The 26,475-nt window shown below is 41.9% G+C and overlaps 1 protein-coding gene across 5 annotated transcripts in view; it reads left to right on the forward strand.

Annotated features, from left to right (window-relative positions):
• CTBP1 (C-terminal binding protein 1) overlaps positions 1-26,475 on the forward strand; it is a 236,545-nt gene that overhangs the window by 156,336 nt on the left and 53,734 nt on the right. The window contains exon 1 of one of the 5 annotated variants that reach the window (XM_059845362.1): positions 14,381-14,585. The exons of 3 other annotated variants lie outside the window; for them this stretch is intronic. In XM_059845362.1, coding sequence (XP_059701345.1) covers positions 14,546-14,585 — 40 coding nt within the window. In that variant the 5' untranslated portion in view covers positions 14,381-14,545. Of the gene's footprint in view, positions 1-14,380; positions 14,586-26,475 lie in introns of those variants that run through there. One more of the 5 variants, XM_059845364.1, reaches the window with a different exon arrangement.

Raw genomic sequence — 26,475 nt, forward strand, 5'->3', positions numbered from 1 at the left:
GGAGGCACTGACATCTATTATTGATGGCTATGGTTGTGATTGGAGTACAGTTACACAGATTGCTAAAAGCTCAGAGCTGAGATAGCCATCTCATAGGGAGCAGGATTGTCTTACACCCGCTGTGTTTAGTTCTCTGTACAACAGAGGTATATCTGGCATTAAAAAATAAATGTAGAAACCACACTGGGGTTGACAGTCTTTTCTTGATTCTAACAACAGTAGGTTTTTTGGTGGTGTAAATGCTTTAGCAACACATGAAGACAATTTTTATTGATTGTAATTTCTCCTTTACATATGCCATGATTAATTTATTAGTGTTTTGGTGATCTTTTCAGGTTTTGCCCAATAGAATTCTTACAGCAATTTTATACAGTTTAGCTTCCTAATTGGATTCTTGTTTTAAAATGAAAGTAAGTTTTTTTCCTTAATCTTGACCTGCCAGGTTTATCTACCCTTGAAAGGACCACTCCTCTCTCATCAACTCTGTTCTTCGTGTAATAGTAAAACATTCAGCTCTAGCAGAAGTCAACAAAAAATATGATTCAGTGGGAGGCTGATGTGATACTTTTAAAACACAGTAGCTCTATTAAAACAAATGTAGTTTTACAGACCTTGAAGTTTATATTGTATTTTTTTTTTTAGCAGTAGGAACTTCTTGGCAATAAGGTGACCTGTGTCCATGGACATAAGACATATCAGGGGGAGTGCAAACTGCAGGTTAGATAATCAGCCTCCTGCAGATTGCTATAGGATATTTCCTTACAGGGAAGCACTGTCTAATCTTTACCATATCCACTGTGAAACCAGAATGATGCCACACTACTGACACAGCTGAGATCAACACCATGGATGAATGTGTGTCTGCCTTGGTCTCCTTAGTCATATGGAGAATGACTTCTCAGTTGTAGTGGGATATCTAAGTATTTTATGGATTTGCTCTGACAGCAAGCATGAGTGTTTAACAGGCAAATATTTTACATACTTTAAAGATGAGGAACCTGGATACATAGAAGGGAAGTGGTTTAGCATCACAAGGTTGGTAAGAGATTGTGACAGAATCAGGAACTGATTGTATGTTTCCCAGATCTTGGTTGCTACATTAATCCTTCTAATTTCTCCCAGTTTTGAGGTGCCCTTGTTCCCTTACAAAAGCAACTGCCAGCAGAATTTCTCTAGGCTATGTCTTGTGCAACTTTTTGCAGACTTGAGTGGAAAAGTCTGAGCTGTGTCATCAGTTAGAATGTCAGCAAGTTAAATACCAAAAATTGATGGGCAGCAAACAGTTCTGCTTGACAGAATACAAGAATAGTCTTGCAGTGCTAAGAGACAACGTGTTCAGAAAAGCACTGACTGAGCTAAACCTGAGCAAGACAGCAGTGTTGGTCCCTCAGGACTCATTGCCATTATCTGATGGAGGACATTTCTGCCAGCAGCATTCCCTGTGTGAGGTGATGAAGGTGCCACAAACTCCCTCTCATTCCAGTCTGCTCTTGGAGCACCCAGCCCTGTGACCTGTTCATTCATCCCTGGTCTCCAGACATCCCATTTTGGTGCACTTGGATACACAAGTGCATGAGCCCCAAAGTGTTTCAGTTATTGAATGGGAGTAAAAAGAACTTGGTATGAATTTAGAACTGAAAGTTCCTGAGGTCAGTGTTTCCCATGCTGTGTGGGGCTCCCCACTGAAGCCCTGTAGAAATGTCTCTCCTCTTGTCTGTGGTGCTCTCAGTGGGATCACCACGAGCTCTCTCCTGGAAATCAGCTGGTTTATGGTAAGACATCTCTCTTCATCTGAACTTCTCAGTAGTAATTGCTTTTTGTTAATGGATGTCAGGAGCAGGGGGAGACTGATATCAGGAGATGATGCCCTGTGAGAGACAGCTCATCTGTTCTGTTCATTCCTGAAGGAAGTGAGGCAGTGACCATTAGTCACCTTCAAGTTTTTGGAGCTGTAACTCCCCAAAGTGCAGGATCCAGAAGGAATTACCAGGTTACCTCAAACTCTCTTTGTATCATGTACATATCTGATAGAGTTCAGCCCCAGATGTTTTATTAGACTGATCTTTCAGAATGGCATTTGAGGTATTCAGAAGATAAAGACATGGCCATAACCTTTGTAGTATAGTCAATAACATCCACTTGAACAACAACAACAACAACAAAATAAGCTAGAAAATACAGACCTTTGAATGAGCTTCTAAGCTGCTCAGTGTTATGATGTCTTCCTTTAAGATTAGGCAGGCTTTTAGTGTCTGGTATTTCCCCCTGCAAAGTGTAATCATGTTATCTCTCAGGGAATTTTGGCAATCTGAGTACATTGTGTTCTTCAAGGCATTTTTTTCTTCAGCACTGAGTTTTTCTTTTTGCAGCCTTTTGCCCTTACAGAATATGGATGCCAGAGCTGACAGCAACAGTTCACTTTTTATAATGTTGGTAATCCTGTCCACAATGGCAAAAATTTCCTCCATACTTGAATTTAAGGATTTTTTCAAGGAAACATGACTTCCTCATGTTGAGGTGTGGTTCTTGGAGCTCACAGAGTTGCACATCCCTTTTAAGGCTCTTAATTCCCTACCCTTTCAGCATGACAGTAGTCTTTTCTAATGGCAAAGCTTTCCATCTTGGATTTATTAAAGCATGTTTTGTTTCTTTATTTATCTGTGATCCAAAATGACTCCATGATTGCACTTTTGCTATTATTTTTTAGTCAGTTATTATTGTTTTTATGATGTTCCTAGTAATTTTTGCAAAGATTTTTTATTTATGTCCACATTGTTGGTGAAGATGATGACAAATACCCATTGGAAATATTTCTACTGAGAGAGTTTTTCGTTGACAAATGTGTCCTAAGATAATTGATCATAATCCTTTAAATATGTGTTTGTTTTTATCAGCCTTGTAGAGCACTAACTTCTTAAACCAGAATGTCAGTAGTGCTAACTTGGATACCCTGCAAGGCTCTAATTTGTTGCATCTTCATGGTTGCCTTAAATGAATTTGTTAGATATTTATAAATCCTGGTGATGAATATAGTATAAGAATTCAGATTATTAATTTTTAATGAAAATAATTTGCTATTTAGTAGAAATAATCAGCAGTGTGTAAGTACACAGTGTCTAGATTTCATTAGTTGTTCATTCTTGTTGGCCAGATCGTGTTTAGAAATAAATTTTCATACCAGATGTGCCCAATGGCCCAAGAATTTCAACAATTGTACTTTATTAATTAATTGAGACCATAACCTAGTATTAGGAAAAAGATATTAAAAAAAAATTTAATAAAACCCCTATAAAGTAGCCTTTCAGTAGAGAAAATGGACTTGGAATGTATTTATTAGTATTTGGCTTACTCCTTCGAATCTGAATGTGCATGCACAACTGCTTACAATTAGAATTATTATTTCTAATGCATCTATGTGGGTGAGCTTGATTTCTGGAGAGAGAGATGTTGCATTTAACCATGTAGTGAGTCATATATATATAGAGCACAACTTGTTTGGGTCAGAAAGAGGTAGCATACTGTGATATTCTTACATTTCTGGTAGTGTAAGCTGCTCAAAAATCTGTTTTGCAATTATCTTGATTATTTAAGTTCTTTGGATGTCCTTGTGAGAGCAATAGACTGTTCTTTCCAGCTGAAATTATTTAGCTGTTTCTTTCCTCAGTTAATGTAGGGAGAGAAAATCAATATAGAAGATAATATTTTAGCATTAGTTGATCCTAGGGTCTTATTTGATTCCAGCATAGCAGGCTAAGTAGCAAATGCTCTTAGCAATTGTTTCTGTTAGTGGAATTTTGAAAGCACTAAGAGAAATCTTGATCCATGGAGACAGTACAGTAATTCACATTGACATATTTCCCCCATTTGCCACAGGGCAAGTGGAACTATTAATGCTCCTGTGCAAAACCTCTTTTCTCCTTTCCTCTTTTTTTTCTTTTTTTTAAGAGCAGAACAGAAACAGTGTTGATCCTAACAGTGGATTATATGTAAAAATTTAGACTACCCTGCAGCCATCAGAGAGAAAAAGACTCAGAAAATTTGCCATCACTGAATCTTTGCTTTTTTTCTAAACAGACCCCTGTTCCACGAGTATATGTATTTATTTATTTACATGGTGGATTTCTGTAGCGTTTTGGAGGTTTGATGGTTGTTTCAAGCAAGAAGGCATCTCTGGGGTCAGGGAGCAGGTAGCAGCAATTGTAAAATAAACTGTTTGAATGCTGCATGTCCGCATGAACTGACTCTAACAATAAAATATTCTCTGAATCCATTCTGTGCTCCACAATGTACAGTCAGTGCCCAATGGAGACAGCCGTTCCAATCATGTATACACAAGGAATATTTGTTATCCATTGTAGTATTTTGCCTGCAGCTTTGAGAGACCCAATTTTATCTTCCCTTAAGCAGCCAAAATGATGTCAGCATCAGCGTGGTACTTTTTTTTCTTTGAGTGTTTCAAGAACCAAGAAATTGAGCTGTTTGTTGATAAATGAAGGTTTATGTAAAATACATATAAATTTAAGCAATTTAACTCAGTGCAGTAAAATGGCCTTTGAAATGAGATTTAAATGTGACTTCTTGAAAATCTGGTTGGTTAGATGTGCAGAAAATAACAGACAGTTGACTGCTAATAATGCCATAAACAATAATTAGGCTGTGAGGAGCAGTCTATGATAGATGACCAAGTCTATATTATATATCTTCTCAATGTGCATCATCTTGGCTTTATGTTACCGAACTGTGCGTGTGCTATTAGATTAAAAGTTAAGTAGAAAAAATTTCTAGATAAATTGGCAAACAATTTCTTTGGTGTCCTTTCCCTTCCATCATTTTCCTTCCCCCTACCCCCCCCCCTTTTTTTTTTTTTTAAGAGAGCCAAGAGACTAAGCTTAGGTCACAAATGAGATGAGTTTGATGACCTCAGCCCGTGGCCTCTCAGACATCTGTCTACATCTGAAAACGCCCATAGATTTTACTAGAGTTGAAAATCTCTTGTCAGGAAAGATTCAGGAATAGAGTGGGAACACTTAATTACTTAATTCTGCTTGTGATTGTAAAACCTCAAAAAACAAACAAATAATCTCCTTCAGTACTTGGTGTTTAGTAAAAGTTACAGTTATGATGCATAAAAGGAAAAACTTTCAAAATACTCACTGAACCAAAGGACGGTTTTTTTCTTTTTCTCCTTAGACTATTTATTATCTCCATGAATTATTGTTCATTCCTCTCTTGTGATAGTTCTTTCTGATGTGGGCTTCTCTGTAATGTTAATCACAGAGGTGCAGCCTCTGGGAAAGACACAAACTTTAACCTTTCTGGGTCACGGGTCTCACAAGCCACTTCAGTTAGAGATCAGCACAGTACAGTGATACACAGCGTGTTCCCATTTGTTTCCAGGTCTTTCAGGAAAAGAGAATTAATTATTTATACCTTATCTATATACATTCACTTATTATTACAGCTCAGTTGTCTTTAGCTTCCAGTAGTTAATTTAAAGTACATTTTTCCTAAGGTAACTTCATCATCTGTGATATAACTTGCACTGTTCATAAGGCGTATCAAATCATTTTAATTAAGAACCCAATCTGTTTGCATAGAAGCATTTCCCTTTTTGTCTATGTCTGCTGAACTTTCTTCTTCCTGTGCTGATGTACAAGCCTGTACTGTGATCATTCTTCCAGATACATAAAATAACACAAATTAATAAGAGAGCATTCTGATATCAGTGACTCTTCAGCTGTTCATAGAATTATTCAGGACCAAAGAAAGCATAAGGATTTGAAGGAAGAAAATAGGCTTTATATACCTTAAGATCTTCCTTGGAATTATGTGATAAAAATGAAAACTTAAAAATTGTGGATTGCAGATTTTTAATGTTTATTGTGTTACTTGTCATCTTGTAATTCAGATGGCGCATCAGTGTAGTGAAAAATAATAGTTCATTACATAAAAGCAGTATAAGATACCCTGCTTCATGAAAAAGACAGCATATGTTAGGAAACCAAGTAATTGTCTTGATGAAATAAATGAGAGGGGAAAAAAAAAAGCAGCAAGATATGCAACATGGTCTGCATTAATTGAAACTGCTTTCAAAAGGTACATAATGTTCCAAGTCCTCTTCTACTCAATAGTCTATTCCAGGAAATTTACCTTTCAAAACTGTCACAGAATTTATTTTAATGCAGTTTGTTTTGCTCTGCAAGCCACTTTCAATCATTTCCCAGCAGTCCTGGCTCACTGAGGAGGTCCCTGGGGACTGCAGGTTTGCAAATACAACACCCATCCACCAGAAGGGCCTGAAGGAGGATCTGGGAGCTACAGGCCTGTCAGTCTGGGCTTTATGAAAGGCAGGTCCTGCTGGACCAACCCGATCTCCTTCTATGAAGGGTGACTCACTCAGGGGAAGGACCTGGACAAGTGACATGACAAGAGGAAGTGGCCTCTGGTTATGCCAGGGAGGTTTAGATTGGATATTTGGAAAAATTTCTTCAATGGAATTGAAGCATTGGAAGAGCCTGCCCAGGGCAGTGGTTGAGTCACTGCCCTTGGAGGTATTTAAAAGACACGTAGATGTGGCTCCTGGGGACACGGTGTAATGGTGGCCTTGGCAGTGCTGGGTTAATGGTTACAGTCAGTGATCTCAAACAATTCTGTTTATAGCTCAGGGTGAAATCTTTGTGGGCTTTCCACAGTGCCACTGTGAATCACAAATGCTGCAGATGTGTGAGCCCAGCCACCTTGCCAATGCTTGCCTGGCACAAGAAGAGCTGTGTTTAAAATTGCACCGGTGATCCTGCTGTGTTGAGAGTAATGGTTGTTGTGAGATGATGGGGTTCCCAGAAGACACGTGTAGGACCAGAGTTGTGCTGTGCTGTGATACAAATGCAACAAAACATCCCTGTCAGATGGTGTTTTCCTGTGTAGAGGAATTGAACTGTTAAAAAGACAATGATTTAGCAAACATTTCCATGAGATGTGTTCTCTCTGCAGTATCTTCTTCATGTAATATGATAAGGCCTTTGGAAAGTTTATCCATTAATCTTTAAATAATACCATCCTATCATAAAGCTCAGTGCTGCCTTAGTCTGTAAGTCAGGGTATTGGCAGTACAGATCAGCTCAAACAGCAGTAAATCTGTTGATACTGATTATCACCTCTTTGAATCGCCTTTGCTTCTGTAGTGAAATTCTGTGTTACATGAATATAAGTAGGGTGATCTTTCTGCTAGGAGAACATGCTGCTCTCTCATTATTCAGCTATACAAAGGGAGTGTTTTCAATATATTTAATTTTTTTTTCCACATCTCTCAGTAAATCACATAAATTGATGTCCCTTACGGATCTGAATTATATCTTGGGTAGTCTTGCAGAGGGATAAGTTGCAGTTTACTTTTCAGATATTCAGTTTTAAGTCTTGAGAATAGGAAGTAAAAGAGCTGCACAAGAGTATTTTGGTTTAATAAAAGCAAAAAGGTGGGCTTCTCAATAATCTCCTATAGATGTTTGTTAGGAAAAGATAAATGTATTAGGAGAAGGTGAAAAATATTAGTGTGTTGCCAGGTATATGGAGGCAGAGAACATGGAATATGTTTCTTTGGCTGATGGGGTATGTGTTTTACACATGAAACCTTGCTAGTTCCTTTTTACTGGTCTAAAACCATCGACCATTCTCTGTAATGGATTGCCTAGCCTGTATATTGTTCCGTATGTTGTAAATATGAAATTGATTTTCACCGCCCATCTCTTTGCTTACTGTTATTCTCTACTCTAGTTTTCCTGTTTTCTTAGAGTGCAAAGATCACTGACATTGGTATTATTTTTACATATTTAAAAGGATGTTTTTTCATCATTTTGTTTACAAATTTCTGGGTATACTACTTTTTAATTAAATTAAATAATTTTAACTACACTCCAGGCAGAGCTTGCATGTTTTATTGTTGTCTGTTAAATTATCTAGCAGTTATCAGTGGGCAGGTTTTACTGTGTTGAGGCAAATGTGTTCAGGTTTTTTCAATGTGCCAATGTCTTCTGTTGCTTGTTACAGCTGCTGTGCACAGTGTGGGTTACTGCAGGTACCTGAAGTGCTTGACTGATGGGGTGCAGCTGCTGACTGGTGTTGGGGTGCAGCACGATCAGATTTTAATTGCAAGGGGATGTGATCAGTCAGGGATAGCCAGGGAGGTGCTGTGTGTCTCAGGAGCTGGTGTGGGGATTCACTAGAGGTCACTTTTTGCTCACTAGTGAACCACTCTCTTGTCTTAGCAGTAGGTGATAGTGGAATGCTGGTAGTGCAGTATTTCATGGTGGTACAAAGCAGTGCTCAGTTTGGCAGAGGATGAAATTGGTAACTTGTCATTATCCTGAGAAAATTTGACAAATCAGGAGAGTTCATTTCAATATCATAAATGTACATAATCCCAGAGTGTGGTTGTGCTTAAGGCCCTTTGCAGCAAATGGACAGTTTCATGTAGCACTGTTCTGCTTTCTTCATCCTTTTGTATCCTTGCTGGTTTTTCAGATGGATAAGACTTGTGCTAAGTTTCAGAGCAAAGTCTCCAGCTAAATTCTTAGTGAGACGTGGCTTTGATTTCATATGTGTTTAGTTTTTCTTGAGGGCATCCTCAGTCTTGTGGTGTGTGTTTGAAACAAGGAAGTATGATGCTTTCTATGCCACCTAGTGAATGAATGACAGTCACAAATGCAAATATAATTGTTTGGGAACTTGAAAACTATCTCTGATACAACTTTTGGTTTTTTTCCTGGCTACTTGTTGTGCAACTTTGATAAAAATAAGATGCCAAGTGTGTTAGAACTCAAGAGGAGGCGGAGGATAGTAGAGTGCAAATGACACTGCAGCCCAGTAAGACACCCCTAGTAGCAGATTCACTCAGGACATCCACTGGGTCTGCTTAGGCCATTGGATGGTTCATTACTCTCCATATTACCTGTGAAATTGCCACCACCAAACAGGTTATTGAATCTGCTACAGACTTGTGGGGTTTGATCCCTTCAGTTGCCCTTAATATGTAGATCTCATTTTTTTGCATGCAGAATGCAGCATCATAAAGAGTATCTGGTTCTCATTATAATTCTAAAGAGACAGTCAGATTTCATAACTATTCTGCATAGGCCAGAGCCTACTTCCCTTAATCATCTAAAAAATAGCACCCTGCTTCATGACCAGGCCCAGACTGATTTAAAATTTGAGAAGTAAATTACTACTCAATAATCCAGTTCTATAAAAGTAAATGCAGAATGTTGTTACACTGGTTCATTATGTTGAAAGCATAGTGCATTATAATTTTTAATGGAATGTGAGTGTAATATATTCTAAATGCCTTCTTTAACACTTTGGGAGACAACTAGATCTGTGGTCTCACCAACTGAGGGATTCCCACTGTCCACAGAATTTTGTTAGTAGCTAAATGTAAATTTTTAAGATTTCATTAATAGCAGGACCCTCAGCTATGCCAGCTACACAGTTTGAATGATCTCCAAGATTTCAGACAGGTGAGGAGGAGAAAACCTTCCCCGGGTCACTAACCCATTTTTTGTCCTTTCATGTTAATTGGCTGTTCATTCCTGGGAACACAGATTGTGCTGCTTCTCCTTTACCTCATCCAATGTCAAATCCCCAAAGAAGCCCTGCCAGCGCAGAAGGGAGCGAGCCATATGGGGCAGGTTGCAATTGTTCCTTCAGGTCTGGATTTATTCCACTGTGAACAGATGGACAATGGCTGACATCCACTAATGGTTCTTGATAGGTTTCTTCTGCTGTTCATCTCAGTCTTCTTTTTCTCTTCAGCCAGAACACAAACCATCCTGGAGATGGTCTGGTGACTCCTCCTGACTAGATGGAAAAGAATATGTCTCGTTTCACGACAACCAGAAAATGCAGAGGATTTAATTCCACTCTGGTTCTTATGTTTTTAGCACTTGTATGAAGAGGGTGAGAACAAGAAGAAAATCCCTTAGTCACTTAATACAGATAACATCAGAAGAGAGAGGTTTTTTTGTGTTCAGTGGCTTGAAGGGAATTTATTCTTCCATTCATTCAGCTCACTACAAGCTTTTTCACTTTGTATTTCTAGACCTAGTGGAGCTGTTCCAACTTAAGAATGGAGCAATGCACATTTGGCATTTCAAAAATGACTTTGAATGTTTGACACAGCTGAACTTCTTGTTCATTAAGTGGAACTTTAATCTACTACTTTCATCCTTCACCTTCTTGGTAACAGTAGATGAAGGTCCTCTGTTTTATTTCATGCTTGCAGTGACTGCAATTTCTTGAAGATGAGGCGGTTCTCTATAGTCAATTATTCTTTTTTTTCCCATTTTCCCCTCAAAACTTGAAGATTTTTCTCCAAAATGGCTTTCACATGAACCAGAAAGCATTAACTTCTTGCAGTGGGAAGCTGCACACAGGGGAAGTTATAAAAAAAAAAAAAGAAGCTGTAATTGAAAAACGCAATTGCAAAATCAAAGTAGGCTGATCTCTGTGTGTGTTATATAAACAAATGCTTCTCAGGATCTAAGTGAAAGAATTAAGAAAATATTTAAATCCAAACAAAGTTTTCGTTCCAGGTTTTAAATAAACTGAATTGACTTAGTTTGATTATACATTTAAACAATCTGTTTTCGGATAAAGGTTGAGTGTTGGGCCTGCTTTATCCAACCATTCTTTTCTTCTGACATAAATCTCTCCTAGGATCTCATAATAGCATCTGCAAGATTTACTGTTGACAAAAGTTAAGATATTCCATTGAAACATAAGCTTGCATTTTGATTACAAATGCATAAAGGTTTTAAATTTATGGCTTTAAAAACTGTTACAATGAATGACGTCTGTTTGGTAACAAAGCAAAATCATGCATGAAAGAACCAGCACGCATGGCTGTGACAAACCAAAGAAAAATCTGTAAGCACAAAATAGCAGTATCTTTGTGTAAGAAAATTGTCAAACCTTGCTATACACCTCAGAAAACATTCAACATGTATCTTGGCTCATTGCTTAGGGGGCAAAACAGCAAAACTTCCTCTTTCAGTATCTTCAAAATCACATCTGCTAAAGACAGTGAGCCCTAATACACTGAATTTGTGAAAGCCCAAGGTCATGCCCTTATGATTGCCCATTCTGAGGGGAATAAAACTTGTACTTAAATTATACATGTGGCTGCTAACAGATACACTTAAACCAATGTATTTGCTCTGCAGCACATGTGCTCCTCCAGCTGACTCATAAGAAGCCAAGAAACAGTTTGGGGGCTTTGAAAAATGCCATAATTCTTAGTGCAGGGCACAGAACACATTCAGCTGTGTTACACTGCTGTTGAAAGAAGAGACTGCAGTAACAGCAGTGCCCAAATGCAATAAGAGAATAGGGATTGTTAGGCTCTGTGAAAGATGTCTTGTAGCTCTTTGAGCCATGGTGTAAAAGTTGTGAAGGTGACTGAATGTGAGGTGATCCAGAGGCAAGCTGCTGGAGAAAGCAGGAAGCAAAACGGCTGGGGGCAACCAGGGGCTTGGCTGGAGTCAGCTCTTCTGCTCCTGGATTTTCTCATGTCCAGTCCAAAACTACGCCACTGACAGCCATGCAAGGGAGTGGGGATGAAGTTGGGGAAAAAGGAGCTGCATTTTCTGAAGCAGAAAGAGCACTGCATTGTGGTCTGAAGGGAATCTTCAATTTTGCTTGAGTTATTTCATGTTCTTTTCCAACCTGAGAGTCTGCATAGTTTATTCTGTAGAGCAGGTGCCTTGTGGCAGCTGTTGAGAAGGGTGCAGAGACATTTTGGCTGGGGAGATGGGGTCAGATAACCTCTTTCCTTCAGCAGGTGCAACTGGGCTTGCTGCTGCTGGTGGGAACGCTGTTGGTCCAGTCAGCATCAGCTGAGGATCCAGCCCAGGATGTTTTCCCAGGAAGCATGAACTTGTGATGGGTGTGCCAGGAGGGAACTGAGTCCCCTGTTACCTACAGTGTGTGTATTTGTTAGGTCTGTGTACAATCAGAAAAGGAAAAAGAGCAAGCATATGAATCCCTTCACGAAGTAGCGTAGAGAATACCAAACTGCAGTATTAATAACCTCCTGTTATTGAATCCTCCATCTGTTCATCATGCCAACTTATCCTCACTTAGAGCACTCCCCTTGTCATAATATTTTGCGCCACACTCCCCTCCCTCCCCAAAGCAGCAGTTCCAGTTCAGATCTAAACATTTGCCCAGTCATGTAACCCCACCGAGGACATGGTCTCAGTGCCTGGATCTGTTTATGTCTCTCTATTAAAAAATGCAACTGAATTCTTATTTTCATTTTTGATTTTTTCCTTTTCCTCTAGTAATTTGTTTTTTTCTGGAGATTTTCATATCCATATTGGTATTCACAGATATTTCTCTTGTGGTTTAAGCGTGTTTGACCCCCTAATGCTCATTCCCGATACTTTGCCACATGGCAACTGAAGCAGTGAGGGAGAAAAAAAATAATTATTTTCTCCTTAGAGCTTTGATATGTATGTGTTTTTATATTTTGCTAACATCTATAAATGGCAATAAAGTGGTTAGCCACTTTAAAGTGATTAAAGCCAAATTTATTTATACAAACCCCACATGAGGCGCTTGGCTAGATGCTGCCCTAGTGATGCACAGTGAGAATTTAGGGAAGCTGTTCTTTGAGGGATGTCTGAGACGTCTGTGCTGAGCCACAAAAGGCTTTCCCAGGAATACAGGAGGAAAATGAAAATAAATCAGAGGCTGCATAAATTTGGTCCTGGGAGTTACCTCCCAATCCCGGTGGATAATCCCATGAAAGGGACACACTACCTGGGAAATGATGGGGGAAAACAAGTTTTTAGGGAGCTGGAGCCAAGCTGCTGAAAGCTGCCTGTATCCTAAAATCTTTGAGTTGTGCCGTGAGCGGATTCCTAAAATCCACACAACTCGGAGACTGAAACCACTCTTCATAACCTCTGGCTTCAAATATTTCCCTCATAGGCAAACCAACTCCCAAAAAACCCCGGGGAAAAATCAACAGCCCTGTCCGTTCTCCCAGTGAATTGCTCTTGTTTGCTACCCAGGAAGTGTCTGTCTTTATCCGAGAGGGTCCGGGTGCCTGAGGGATGCCGAGGCCGTTTGCTGACAGGAAACGATCGTTTTATTTCTGGAAAAACCCGGAGAAGGGATGTTCGCTGCCGGGCTGGGCTCTGGGTGGGAACGGACGAGCGAACGGCCGCGGCTCCGCTTCCCGCCCGCGGCGGGGAACGAGGAAGGGGCAGCTGTGCCAGTAGAGCGAAAGTTTCTGGGAGGGCTGGAGCGGAGCTCCGGGCGCTCTGGAGAGAAAAGCCGCGGGGCAGGCGGCGGCGGGGCCATGGCGGCCGCCGCTCCCTCACCGCGCCCGGGCGGGGCCGCCGTCAGCCGACCCAGCGGCCGCGGGGGCGCCGCCACCACTTTGGTTCGCGTCGGCCGCCTTCGCCGCTGTTCGGGCGGGGAGGGCATGGCGGGCGCGGGGTGACCCCGAGGGACCGGGGCCACGTGGGTGCGATGGGAGCATTCCCGTGAGGAAGAAATCGGCCTTGGATTCATTGGCTTCGGGCAATTCGCTGCTCTTTTTTTATGAGCTGCCCCCGCTCGCGGCGGTGCCGACCCTGCGGAGACCGCGGGGTTAGTTCTGGAGCTGTTCAGGGCGGATCAGGGGAGTTGCAGGAGGCACTGACCGGAGGCAAAATTTGAGAGTTATGGCTTTGGTTTAATTCCTGTTAGTTCGCGAGGGAAAAGCCTTAGCCGTATCACAAAGACCGCAAAACATCCGAAGTGCTGATGTTTTGGGATGGCAGGAACGGGCAGAAAGTGATGGGCAGAAGTTCCACCTGAACATGCGGAGGAACTTCTTTCCTGTGCAGTGACTGCACACAGAATACATTGTCCTGAGAGGGTGTGGAGTCTCCCTCCCTGGAGTTCTTCCAGACCCGTCTGGACGCAATCCTGAGCCGTGCTCTCCGGGAAAACCTTGTTTGAGCAGGGAGGTTGGACTCGATGACCCGCTGTGGTCCCTTACAAAATGACCCATTCCGTGAGTTTGTGAACGCAGCCCACGTTAACTTTGCCGAAGTCTGAACAAAACAGAACAAAACAAAACAAAGCAGTGGCGACATCGCGTCCCAGGGCAGGTCCCGCTTTCGCTGCGCGCGGCCGAGCCCGTCTCGCCCGCCCCGCTGTCTCGTTCGTCTCGGCGCCCGCCTAGAACCAGGAGATCGAGCCTGGGGGGCGCGGCGGCGGCGGCGGCAGCGGCCGCTCCCCCCCACGCCCCCCCTCCGCCCCACCCCGCCCCTCCCTCCCGCGGGGGCGGGCGGGCGCGCGTGCGCGCGGCGGCGGCGGGGACGCGCCCGGCGGCGGGGGCGCGCACCGAGGCGCCGCTCAGTTCGGGGGCGCCCACGGAGCGGCCGCCATATGCCGCGGCTGCCGCGGCGGCTCCGAGCGGCGCTGCCCCCCGGCATCCTCCTCGTCCTCGCCGTCCTCCTCCTCCCTGCGGCGGGCGCGGACGGAGCGCGGCGCCTCCATGGGAAGTTCGCACCTCCTGAACAAGGGCTTGCCTCTAGGTAACCATCCGGCCTGCTCGCCGCGGTGCTGGGCGGGCGGGGAGCGGGGCGGAGGGGGGGGACACACACGAGCGGCCGCCGCCGCCACCGCGCTTTGTGTGCCCGTCACCGCCGCTCCGGGGCCCGCCGCGGGCTGCGGGGCTGCCCTGGCGGCCGCAGCGCCGGCGCAACTTTGCCCGGTGGCTGCTTTTTTGAGGTTGGGTGAAAACATAAAGGGAAATAAAAACGAGGGGCGGGGGGTGCGAGACGTCCCGAAGTACCAAACTCAAAGGGCGCTGGAGCTGCGCCCCGGAGGGCTTTGGGGTGTTGGGTCCCCCCGGGGAGCCTCGGGGTGTTCGGTTCCCCCTCTCGCTCGAGGGGTGAGCGGTGCCGGCTCCGAGCTGCGGGAAAGCTGGGCCGGTGTTTGGATAAACAGGAAGTTTAAAAGCGGCGTTTTATTGCTGTAAAAAAGTGCTTAAGGCCTGGCTGCTGGGATGGTTTTGGCAGAGCTGCGGACGGGTTGTGTGTCAGAGGTAAGGCTCTTCACCCCAAATCTCAATTTCTCTGTTTCTTTCTGTCCCTTACTTTTTTTTTCTTTTTTTAAGCATGCATCTATGGTGTTGTTTTTAAGGTAACATGAATAATATGCGCGGGGTGATGCCTCCAGAATTGCCGGGCACAAATTGTCATGTTAATCTGAAGGGGTGATTTTTTTTTTCCTGCCCCCAGACACAAGGAGACAGAATGCCGATTCTGTTTATAAACATTATCATTTTGTAAGCAAATGTTACCGAAAGAAGGCTACAAAACATAGAATAAGCCTGTTTACAGTGTAGGTATGAGTCAGACTGCTATGCTGCTTTGTTTTCCTTTAAAAATTAAATTCAAAAGTCAGGATTTAAGTCATAGAACCGATCTGGACAGAATAATGGTAGAAAATATTGTTAACAGTGCTGGTTTTTAAAATTTCACCTGTTGTAACTTAAATTGTACAATTTCACAGTGCCTTATATTTTAGTAAGTGTTGTCCTTATGAGGAGGAATGTTTGCTTTTAGGCCATGTTAGAGCAGCTAATCATCCCTTTAGCCTCACTGAAAATAATGAGGCCTAATCAACTGAAGTGAGTGTGTACTTTCTTTTCCAGTGAATTAAAATTAACTGTCATATTTGTGATGTGTGTACGTGTTTCAGGAGCATTGCACCGATTCCTCCTCCAGGGTCTTAAAAGATGTAAATATTCTTACTTAGTATTCGAGCCCCTTGGCAAGTAGCCTGATGCCCTTATTAAAATATTTTAAATCTCATTATTCTGTCCCACTAGGACAGGAGCAAGAAAATACTAAGAAAAATAAAACATTCTTTAATAATTTCATATTGAGATTACATTAAATAATACTTTGAAAATACATTTCTTTTGTAAAAAAGAAGGGTTAAAAAGCTGAGTATAAATTAGACTGCTAGCAGAAAGATAATTGTCCAGTGCATCTCTTTGTTCTGTGCTCTTATCTGTTTTATCTATTTTTAGCTGAGCGTTGGTGAAGCAGGCATGTGAAATTAGCAGCCCAAACTGCTAACTTTAGTGTCTTTTGTAATGTTGCTCTTTATTGACCCCCAAAGGCAGCAAGAATTCAATATTGGAATTCCTGAATGTTTGACAGATAGCATCCTTTTCAGTTTATTATTATGTCAGCCATCCCCAGAGTGAGGTAGTGACAAAATATTTTGCCCATTGACAATTCACTGGTGTATTTCAAACCAAAAGGAAACAAACAACCCTCTGCCCCCAGCCTGCCTGTTTTCCAGCCTGAACAAGACATGTGTGTTTATGAGGGGGCTGCAATCATAAACAGATGAGAGAAAGTGGAAGAGTTAAATTGTTCCCTCATTTTTGTCACTGTTAATATAGAATAATACTTGGGATGTGAATTTAGCTTCTCTGTGTTTGTTTGATGGCATTGAGGGTGTAAATTGATGCAGAGTCAATGGTGAGTTGTCTTTCTGTAAACACCCCCCCTACCCCCCCAAATAACACAGATTCAGTGTTTCTCTATCAGGGAATGTGTTATTTCATTACTGAACTGGCAAATAAAACAGTAATAATCCCAAGAAATGCTGTAGTCATGCTCAGTAGAAGAGTTTAGTCAATGAAACTGCTATTTTGAAATGAAACTCCTCCAGTCACCTTTGTGAATTTTGCAGTTGAGTGTTGTCATATGTAGTTAAGGAATAGCTGGAGCATGCACCTTCTGAGCACACAGTACAGGATGTGTAGAAAGCTCCTCATGGTAAATATTGTATATGCTGTGATACTCTGTCATCCTGTGGGGTTCTGACAGCAGGATAAAACAAATTACAGGTGCCCTTATGCTTGTCGGTTTGGTTACCTCTTGACTTGTCCTTCTGCATCATAAAGATAAAAAAGTGTCTGCCCTTTGTTAGAAATGTGTGATCCTTCAATTTATTAATCTCTCAGCTTCTGAGAGCTATTGTTTTATTTGCAGTGTAAACAGAGTGGGTTGCAGCCCTTGGCCAAAAGCGTGATCCAAGAGATTAGGATTGGGCTGCACACTGTGAAGTGCTGTCATGCAGATCCAGTAGTGCACTTGCCAGCGTTTTGAAACATAAAGTCAACCCCTCCTTATCAAATAAGAACATCTACTGCAGATCGCTGACTAGGCTGGGTCATCCCTTTTGGGCAGAAAACTGACATTCTCCCAGAGTATTTTACATAGATACTGTAAATATGAAAAAAAAATTAAAAAAGCATGTTTTGCTAGAAAGCAGTCTGAACAGTAGTGAGTGTGGCACAGATCTTAATGTCTTTTAAGCGAAGATGCTGAGAAGCAACATGATCTTTAATTTTTTTATCTCAAATACAGCAGTATTTCACATAAGAGAATTAAAACTTGAAACTGCTGATGTTTTGGGCTAAAAGTTCTTGTTGCCATTTTGTTTTGACTTATGTACCATGCATTTGTAATAACTGTATTTCTTGAAGCTTATCTGGAGCACTTGGCTGCTTATGAGACCTGCCTTTAAGAGTAGTAGTCAGGTTTTTGCCTCCCAAGCCAGCTGGGAACATTGATGAGGTGATACTCCAGCATGTGTCAAGCTTTCAAATCCCAGAGCAGTTGGCAGTGCAGCAGTGTAGCAGCCTCCTCTGAGGCTCCCTCACCTCCTGCCCCCATAATTATTTATTTAGTGTGAGAGTAGAGATGAAGTTACACTTTTAATACATGTCCTAAAATTTAAGGTGAGGATAAAAGTTGTAGTACAGAGCCCTTTAGCCTTAGCTCCTCAGCTGCACGTGCTTTCTCACTCCCAGACAGAGAAGCAGTGGATTTACAGCTCAGGAAAACAAATTCCCAGCTGTAGTTTTGGGTCTCTTTCACCCCTATTGCCTCAAGAGCAAAGATGATGATTCATTTTAGTCTATGAATTGATCAGGAAAACATGCGTTGCAGATAAATCTAAAATTAACATTTCCTGCTGAAGTGTAACCCTTTGCTCCCTCACCAGTATTCCTCTGGGAGAGCTGGAGAAGTGCAGTGGCACTTCAGTTGTGGTTTAGGATCTCTGAGCTGTGATTAGGACAGGATCTTTTCCAGTGCACAGTAATCCTCAGCCCATCTCCCCAAATGATGAACATGGTCAGGAGTGTTCTGGGAATCTGGCAGCATCTGAGTGTTGGCTGACTAAAACTGGTGTGTGGCCCTGTGTGGTGGTTCTCTGGGGAGGGGAAATGGACTAGGAATCCCAAATTGTTCATGACACAGAAAAGGTGCTGAGAGTCCCTAGATTAGACATGGTTTTGGTGCCTTTGGGGCCCTTTGGTGTTCAGCTTTGGTTTGGTGGTTGAAGTGGGTAAAAAACTTCAGATTGTTTTTGAACATGACCCAGGACCTCTCTGGTTCCTCGAGGAACAGGACACAGTCTCTGGGCTCCTCTAATTTGTGCCACCCAGTAGCTGCAGTCTGTGGTGTGTCAGGATGGGAGGATCTGGATCTGGATTCCCCAGCCCCACCCTCAGGCTCTGCCTGCTGAAAATGGCCCAGGGGTGAATGCCTACCTTAACCCGGGTCTTTACCCCTATGGGTGTTCAGCAGTAATGAAATAATGATTAAAAGAAAATCACAAGGTAAAATTAAATGCCAAATTAAAAAAAAATCGCTCAAAAAAACCTTCCCTGAAAAACATCTGTGCCTTAGATGAATAGGTTAATTGTTTTTTGATGTGCAAAACAAAGTGTTTATGTTTGCCATAGCAGAATGAGAAATTAATTTTTGAGGAAGATTATGAATTAGCTTGTTCTCTCTTCTGGAATATTTTTGTCACTTCATTTCAAACATATCATGTTTCCTATATTATTATTCTATTTACTAATTATCCAGTTTGTTTGTAATCAACATAATTGAAAATTGACATAGTTTTTTTTTTTTTTTTAATTAAGTGTAGCTAATACAATAGCATATTTCATGTGGGTATTTATTTTGGATGACTATTGCTTATCCTTGCATTTTCATCTTTTTTTTTATACCTGCCTTTTTCAAGGGGCTTTTAAGGAACTTCTTTGCAATATACCTTCCAGAGTAGTCAGCCAGAAGGGATCCTATGCAGAAAGCAGAGAAAGCTGGCCCTGGGAACTGGGGACAATTGTTCAGCTAATTCTGAAGTTGAGGTATTAATAGAAAGCTTTCATTTCTGTTGCATATGAAGCCTTTGTTGTTTCAGTATTAAAGCACGAGGCAACGTGATTATATAATTTTGCTTTACGTGAGGTATTTCAAGGCGTATTTTAATAGTTCTATTTACAGGTCAGTGGATGTCCCTTATCCATGCCCAAACCACCCTTCAGCGAGTTGTGTCACCACCAGCAAAGTTACATAAGTCTGCAGTGAAAGTTGTTCACGCTTTCTGCCTGTGTGCCAGAGCTCACCACGTTACCCCTCCTCTCCTTTTGGTCTATTTAGGGGAGCTCTGATGCCAACTCACAAAAAAAAAAAAAAAAAGGAAGGAAGCAGGGAAACATTTCTTACTTGACTTGAGTCACAGTTCCAGATTGCTGTGTGCAGTCCAAACTCTGTATTGTTGGATGTTCCTAACGGTCTTCCTGAACAGCACCAGTATTTTTTGATAGATTCCATCTTCTGCTGTGGGACACAGGCACACCCTGTGATGAGGAGGGTGGGAGTTCTGTCCTGGCAGGATGTGCTGAAAGCTTTAATAGCAGTGAATTCTCACGCTGCCATGGAGAACATGACAAGAGCACAACTTCTGCTGCCTTTCAGAGCAGGCGTTGCTTTGGCACCTTCTGTGCTTGGTTCACGCGTGACCTTCTGAGGCAAGAAGTGTCTGTAGTGGGGGAAGCCACAGTGGGCAGCCCAGTGTTGTGCACATTGACCTGAATGTGTCTGGGGTTGTGCAGAAAGGACTAGACCCTCACCCACAGGTTGTTGGGCAGTCAGGGCAGGGTCTAACCACAGCAGATAGTGATTTAGGAAAGATGAGCTCTTGGAGCAGCAGAAGAGAGCGGTCCTGCTTTCATTTTTGCTCATGGTAGAGCCTCTGGAAGCTGGGCTTGCTGCTGTTGCTGCTACCATGTGGCAGATTGTTCTTCTCTCCCACCCTCCAAACATGATCAATAGGAAAATTAGCCCGTGGCTGCCATGTGATGACAGCAGGAATGGCAAGTGGGAGTCTCCAAGGCTGTCCCTGCTGCATTCCCATCGAGCTGTGTTCCTGTCCTCTGGCAGGAGCATGCACCGTGTGCCTGGCCAGGCAGAGGAATGGCCAGTGGGCTGTCCTGCAGCGTGCTGGATGCTGCACTGGCCAGGCAGAGCTCAGAAAAGAGCCAGGAGAGAAGCAGCACTGCAGGGGATTTTCATCCTCTGCTGCTACACATAGATTTTTTTCACTCTGCAAAATGTCATCATAGCACTTGGGTGAGTCAGAAGTTGGGAGAATGAGCCAGAAAGGAGCTGTACCAGGATGTGTGCTCTCCAGTTGGATTGGGCTGATGTGCAGGAGGGTTTGTAGGAAGAGAGAACTGCCCCAGGCAGCTCTTAGTCAGACTTAGAGTCAGCAGGAGGTGCTGCTGGGGGCTGACAGACGGTAATGACTGTGCCATTGATGCAGATCCCAGTACCTTTAATTTATAATTGCAAAGTTTCCATCGGCTTCTGTGGTATTTTTACCTGAATATGGATTTTCAGAATTAATCTTCTATTTTAAGCCAAACAGTCCAAAACTGATGTTGCTTTTTGCATATTTGCAGCACTCTCAATCCTGCAAGGAAAATGTATGGCTTAGCAGAAACAGTGGTGTGGAGCAGTTCATCAAAATTCCCAGATGAGTCCCATTTCATTAGATGATTGCAGCCAGTTTGTCTCTTGCTGAGTGAGTAGCTTCAGTCTTTGCAGAGTCATGCAGGACAAAAGTGTTTAGCAGAGATAACCACAAGCCAGTCTCCAAACTCTTAAACTGATACTTAAATATTTTTTCACTTTAATGTGTTGTACCAGATATGTTAAACTGTTTATTTTCAACCGGGTAATGAGCATTTTCACATTTGTGGTCTACCAACCATCTTAATGTGTGTCTGGTGCTTCAGTGAACAGCATTAATGTGTATCACAGCCTTTCTCATGTCGTTGATTTTCCCATTCATATAATCAGGGTTACTGAGAAGTGATCTTGAGTAATTCAGTACTGTATGTGTGTGTTCCCATGCTGACTGGAACTGGGCAGATAATTCCATTTTAACACATTATTTTTTGACTAAGAAAGGTCATGAAGGTGCTGATCAAAGCCACTGCAACATTTTAGGTTTTATTTTACGTCCTCACCAAATTCTCTACTGTATACTATGTCTGCATACTCTGTTTGCATACTGTCTATGCTGGTTGTGCTTTTTTCCCAGCCTGTCCTGTGCCAGGATTATTGTCTCTCATTTCTGTTACCAGCAGACAGTCTTGTTCATTTTGGTTGGCTTGTGTTAGCTTTCAGGATGCTTTAAGATAAAAAGTATGCAATATCAATTTTTAGTGCCTCCATAAACTAGTTACTTGCACCTAAAGGACTTACTACCTTCACTTTCAATCAAGATTTGCAGTGAATACTGCAGTTTGTTTATTCCATGAATTCTGTCAAATTTTCATTAATTTTTTTCAGCTCCTGTGAGACTCTCAAAGCTGATTTGTATTGTGTTGAATTTGCAGAGTTCTCAATGTGGAATCTTCTCTTCTTACCCTAAAACTAAAGTGGCTTCCTGCATCTGCCCTGCCTGAGATCCATGGTCAGCAGTTTAGCCACCACAGCACTGCTCCTTTGTGAACTTTAAACTCAGCACCACCAGGCAGCACATTTTTATTTTTTTAGCTTTATGAGCAGAAGCAATGTCTAAAGTGACCTTTATCTATGTAGAGCTCGATGTATTTTAGCCACGCCAGTCTAGATAAAAAGAATGTCTTGCATTTTTTAAAAGCTTGTGGGAGGAGGCCCACAATAGAGGCTCCATTGTGCTGTTAGTACTGAGCGTACAGGAAATCACAAATTAGCTATGACGAGAGTATTGCAGGGGAGTTTGAAGTTTACTTAATCCCTATAGTGTTGTATGGCTTTGAAAGATTTCACAATACATTGCCTTTTGGGTCTGGCTATGTATGTTGTTTGTATTTGGCAGATTTATGTTCAAGGCTTTGTTTTACCCTGTCTTTGTTCAAAAGGTCTTGTGTTTTGAATCCTTGAATCCTGATGATTTTCCTTCTTACTGTAAATAGAGAGGTGTGCAAATACTCTTGGCATTTCTCGTGACCACCATGCAGCCATCTAAAATTTAAAACCAGCATTATGTATTCAGCAGTGAGAACCATCTCCTTAGAGAAAGAAATAGAAAAGGTGTTTAGTAGGAATTAGGAGAACAGCAAGCTGCAGGCACAACTTTTCCTGTCTTAACAGATTTGGATCCTGCAGGACATTGAATTATTCAGCTTCTGGCTGGTATTGATGGGAGTTGGAGTGGGCTCACAAATCGAAAGGATTCTGGCTGCATCCTGCACACTAAACCTGAGTTATTGCAGGATAACACTTCTACCAAAATGTTGTTCAAAGATTGGTTTGTTTCCTTACTTGGAGTTGAGGAACAAGTTCTGCCACTCAGTTGAAAGACTCAGGATTATGGGAACTCTCCAAAATCATGAGTCTTATTTTCTTAGTCCTCTGAATTAAGAAGGTACAAAAGAGTGTCTTGCATGGAGCCAGTAATAGAGAACTTGAAGTACTGTGAATATTGCAGTTTTGCATTGATTTTCATAACTTTGCTACCATCTTCCATCTGAACTGTTTTTTAAGTCTCTTAAATTCTGTTACTGATTTTTCTGAGCTTTGTGGCTTTGTTAAAAAAAAAGCATTAAAAAAATCTGTTAACAAATACATAAGTAGAAACTATTTTCTTAGACCCACAGTCAAGGGGGAAAAAAAAAAACCAAACTCCCTAGAAATTGAAAATTAATTTGGGTTTTTTTGCTGTCCTGGGGATACTCTTTCGTAGAAATGATGAATATTCTGAAGTATTTACACAATTCCAGCAGCTTTTGAAGTGCCCTAAAGATTTATTGGCAGAAGGGGATTTTTCTTTTTTTGTGCAGGAAAAAATGATGTCAAAATCATCTACTTCTCTCTCAGTTTTTTAAAGAAAATTAATAAAAATTAGTTTTCATTTTAGAAGACTAATTCTGAAAAGAATATTAAACAGTGGTTGTTTTTATAAATAGTAAATAACCTCACCTGTTACATCTAAGATGTCTTTGATCACAGGAGTGCATAATGAAAGAAGTGAATAAGCCATATAATACCTGGGAAACAGCTTGCATTTACTTAAGTATGATTTTAAATCGAGTTAGTTAAGGTAGTGCAAGCCTGTTTGAACTCTTTTTTAAGTAAGTAAAGTGGGACTAAGTGTACTAAGCTTATTTCACATTTGCATTAAGATATTTAGGAATCAGGAAAACCAAATTACTTTGTACTTTGCAATGACATTGTTAGGCATGTGTGTTCTAGTTTTGAAGCACACTTGAGCATAAATACAGCTGCTTTGTGTGGGATTTGTGCATCTATAAAAGGACCTGTGTTAGGAATTTAATGTCCTGCATGAGAACGGAATCACCTTCCTGAAGTTTGTTGGTTGGTTGGTTAGGGTGCTTTTTGGTTGGTTTTTGGTTTTTTTTGTTTGTTTTCTTTGTTGTAGAAGAAGTTTCTGGTTACTAAAAATCTTAGTTGAGTACTAACGTCAAGTGCAGCTTCTGACTTTCAGGGCAAATGTGGTCTAATTATTGCTAGGGGAATTGGAAGAGAGAAGATGTCCCACGTGGCTGTGGAATGGCCCAGATGCTCATGATGGTTCTGTCACATTTGTGAGAAGCCTCAGAAGTGACCTGGGATAATTCACTGAAGTTTTCTGTGCCTCATCCCACACTGCATTCTGTGCTTGCAGATGGTGAGCTTACCTGGGAAAGCACTCTAGGATCTGTTGGAAATGGCATCAAATTAGAGTAGGATTCTTTAGTTAATGGTGCTCTTGAGTTTGGGAGGCAGTGAGCTTTCGTTTGTGAACTGGCTTAAGGTAAATGCACATGTGAAAAACACAACCTGTGGCTTGACTGAACACAGTACCGTGCAAAACATTCCCCTGTGACTGAAGGCCTTGCTTCCTCCAAATTAAAAATGCAATTTCCACCTTTAAAGCTCTTCCTCTTCAAACAGCAAAAACCCCTCCTGTATATTTGAGTGGGGAAGTTGTATTTTGCCAATTAGCTTGACAGGGCATGCATGCAAATGAACCAGCAGAGTACTGGTGAGTGAGGGGGCTGCAGCTCCATGTGCTGTGCACTGGAATGTGGGGATGGTGTGTCAGCACTGAGTACCCTTGCTCCTGCTGGGATGCAAAGCATGATTGGGAGCTATTTTTACTTAACAGTTGAACTTTGGAAGAGAAGAAGTAAGGGATAATTTCCTTCAGTTTGAGTTTGCACATTGTACGACTTATTAAAAACTTCAAGATGACTGTTAAGTAAAGACAGCTACTTGAAGTGCCAGATGGAAAAGAGCAAGAAAAATGCCTTCTGTTTAAAACAGAAAGGGGATTTTTTTGCTCATTTTGTGTTGGGGTCTTCTCAAGTCCACAGTTACTGTGCTTTGGTTCTCTCCAGTTCCATTTAATATTCTTATTGATGACCTGGGTGAGGGGATTGAGGGCACTCTCTGCAAGTCCTCAGATGACACTGAGTTGGGTGTGAGTGTTGACCTGCTGGAGGACAGGAGGGCTCTGCAGAGGGATCTGGGCAGGATGGATCGGTGAGTCTGAGGTTCAAGAAGGCCAAGTGCCAGATCGTCCCTTTGGGTCCCCTGCAGCTCCAGGCTGGGAGCAGGGTGGGTGGAAAGGACCTGGGGGTTCTGGTCAAGGGTGGCTGAACGTGAGCCACAGTGTTGCCAGGTGGCCAAGAAGGCCGGTGGCATCCTGGGCTGTATCATCAGTAGTGTGGCCAGCAGACCAGGGCACTGATTGTCCCTCTTGTACTCAGCACTGGTGAAGCCACGACACCTTGAATCCTATGTTTCTGTGGGCCCCTCACTACAAAAAATACTTAAAAGTGCTGAGGTGTGTCCAGTTGTTTATCCTGGAGGAAAGGAGGCTGAGGTGAGATGTTACTTATCTTTACACCTACGTTGTGAGATTTAGACTGGATATTGGGAAAAATTTCTTCACAGAAAGGGTTGTCAAGCATTTAAACAGGCTGCCCAGGGCAGTGGTAGAGGCATTGTCCTTGGAGATACTTAAAAGACCTGTAGATGTGGCACTTGGGACATTGTTCAGTGATGGCCTTGGCAGTGTCAGGTTACACTTCATGATCTTGGAGGTGTTTTCCAGTCTAAATGATTCTATGATTTTTCTGTGTTGCAGTTTCTGTCGTGGGTCCCGTGCAGATATTAGATGTATAGCAAGCTGCCTTTCTTTCTTGTTACCTGTATGACAGAATGCAGGGTTCAAACAACATCTTGGTCACACATTGCCAGCTCAGCTTCACAGCATCAGGCTGCATTCCTGAAATTGGGATGGCACTTTTTTTTAGTTCCTGCTCTCATTGTCCAGCAAGTGCTTTTATGGACATTGCAAACATTTCTGCTATTCTAGAAATGTACCTGCTTTCAGCAAAGCTGCTGTGGTTTGAGTAATACAGTACTGGCTGTTTGATTTGGCTCTGAGACCCCTCAATTCCTTCTTTTGCACAGCAGTCCATCATCTTACTAAGACCATTTTATATGGATTTACTTCAAGGCCTATTTAGTTTATACATAACTTAGAATAATTGTAAAATGTGAAAAATGTCAAGTATTTTTCAGTTGACTAAAATTTTAAAAGGGTGTTTTCTCTTCCAGCATCTGGAAGTTAGCCAGGTAAAAGCTAACATTCCCACAATACCTTTTCTGTGGGATAATGGGCAAGTTCAGGGCAGCATTCTTTCTTTCAGTTATATAAACAGACAGTGCTGGCCAAGGCTAAGAAGTGCTGCCGAACATGAAATTGTTGCTGTTTGCCCTTCCAGTTGTTTCTCTGTTGAAAATGATTTGTTTTTTCTTTATTTCATTATTGTTCTTCTCTTCATATTTAAATAACATGGAGTCTTCTGCTCTGTTGCCTTTTAAGATCTTGCCCAAGGCAGTGCTGTGTGAAAAATCCATGCACTCTGTGGATGATTTCATCCATGGTAGTGAAACGATGTCATCAGTATAAAACTGACTTTCAGAAGGCTCCAAAAAATAGAAGGGTATTTGTAGAACAGAAGAGATTCTTTGACAATAGATGAAAAGAGGTGAAGGTGTGAGAAGTTGAACTGACCTTTTATCTTACTCAGCT

The sequence above is a fragment of the Haemorhous mexicanus genome, chromosome 4, assembly GCF_027477595.1.
Source record: "Haemorhous mexicanus isolate bHaeMex1 chromosome 4, bHaeMex1.pri, whole genome shotgun sequence".
In the NCBI taxonomy this organism is placed as follows: Eukaryota; Metazoa; Chordata; class Aves; order Passeriformes; family Fringillidae; genus Haemorhous; species Haemorhous mexicanus.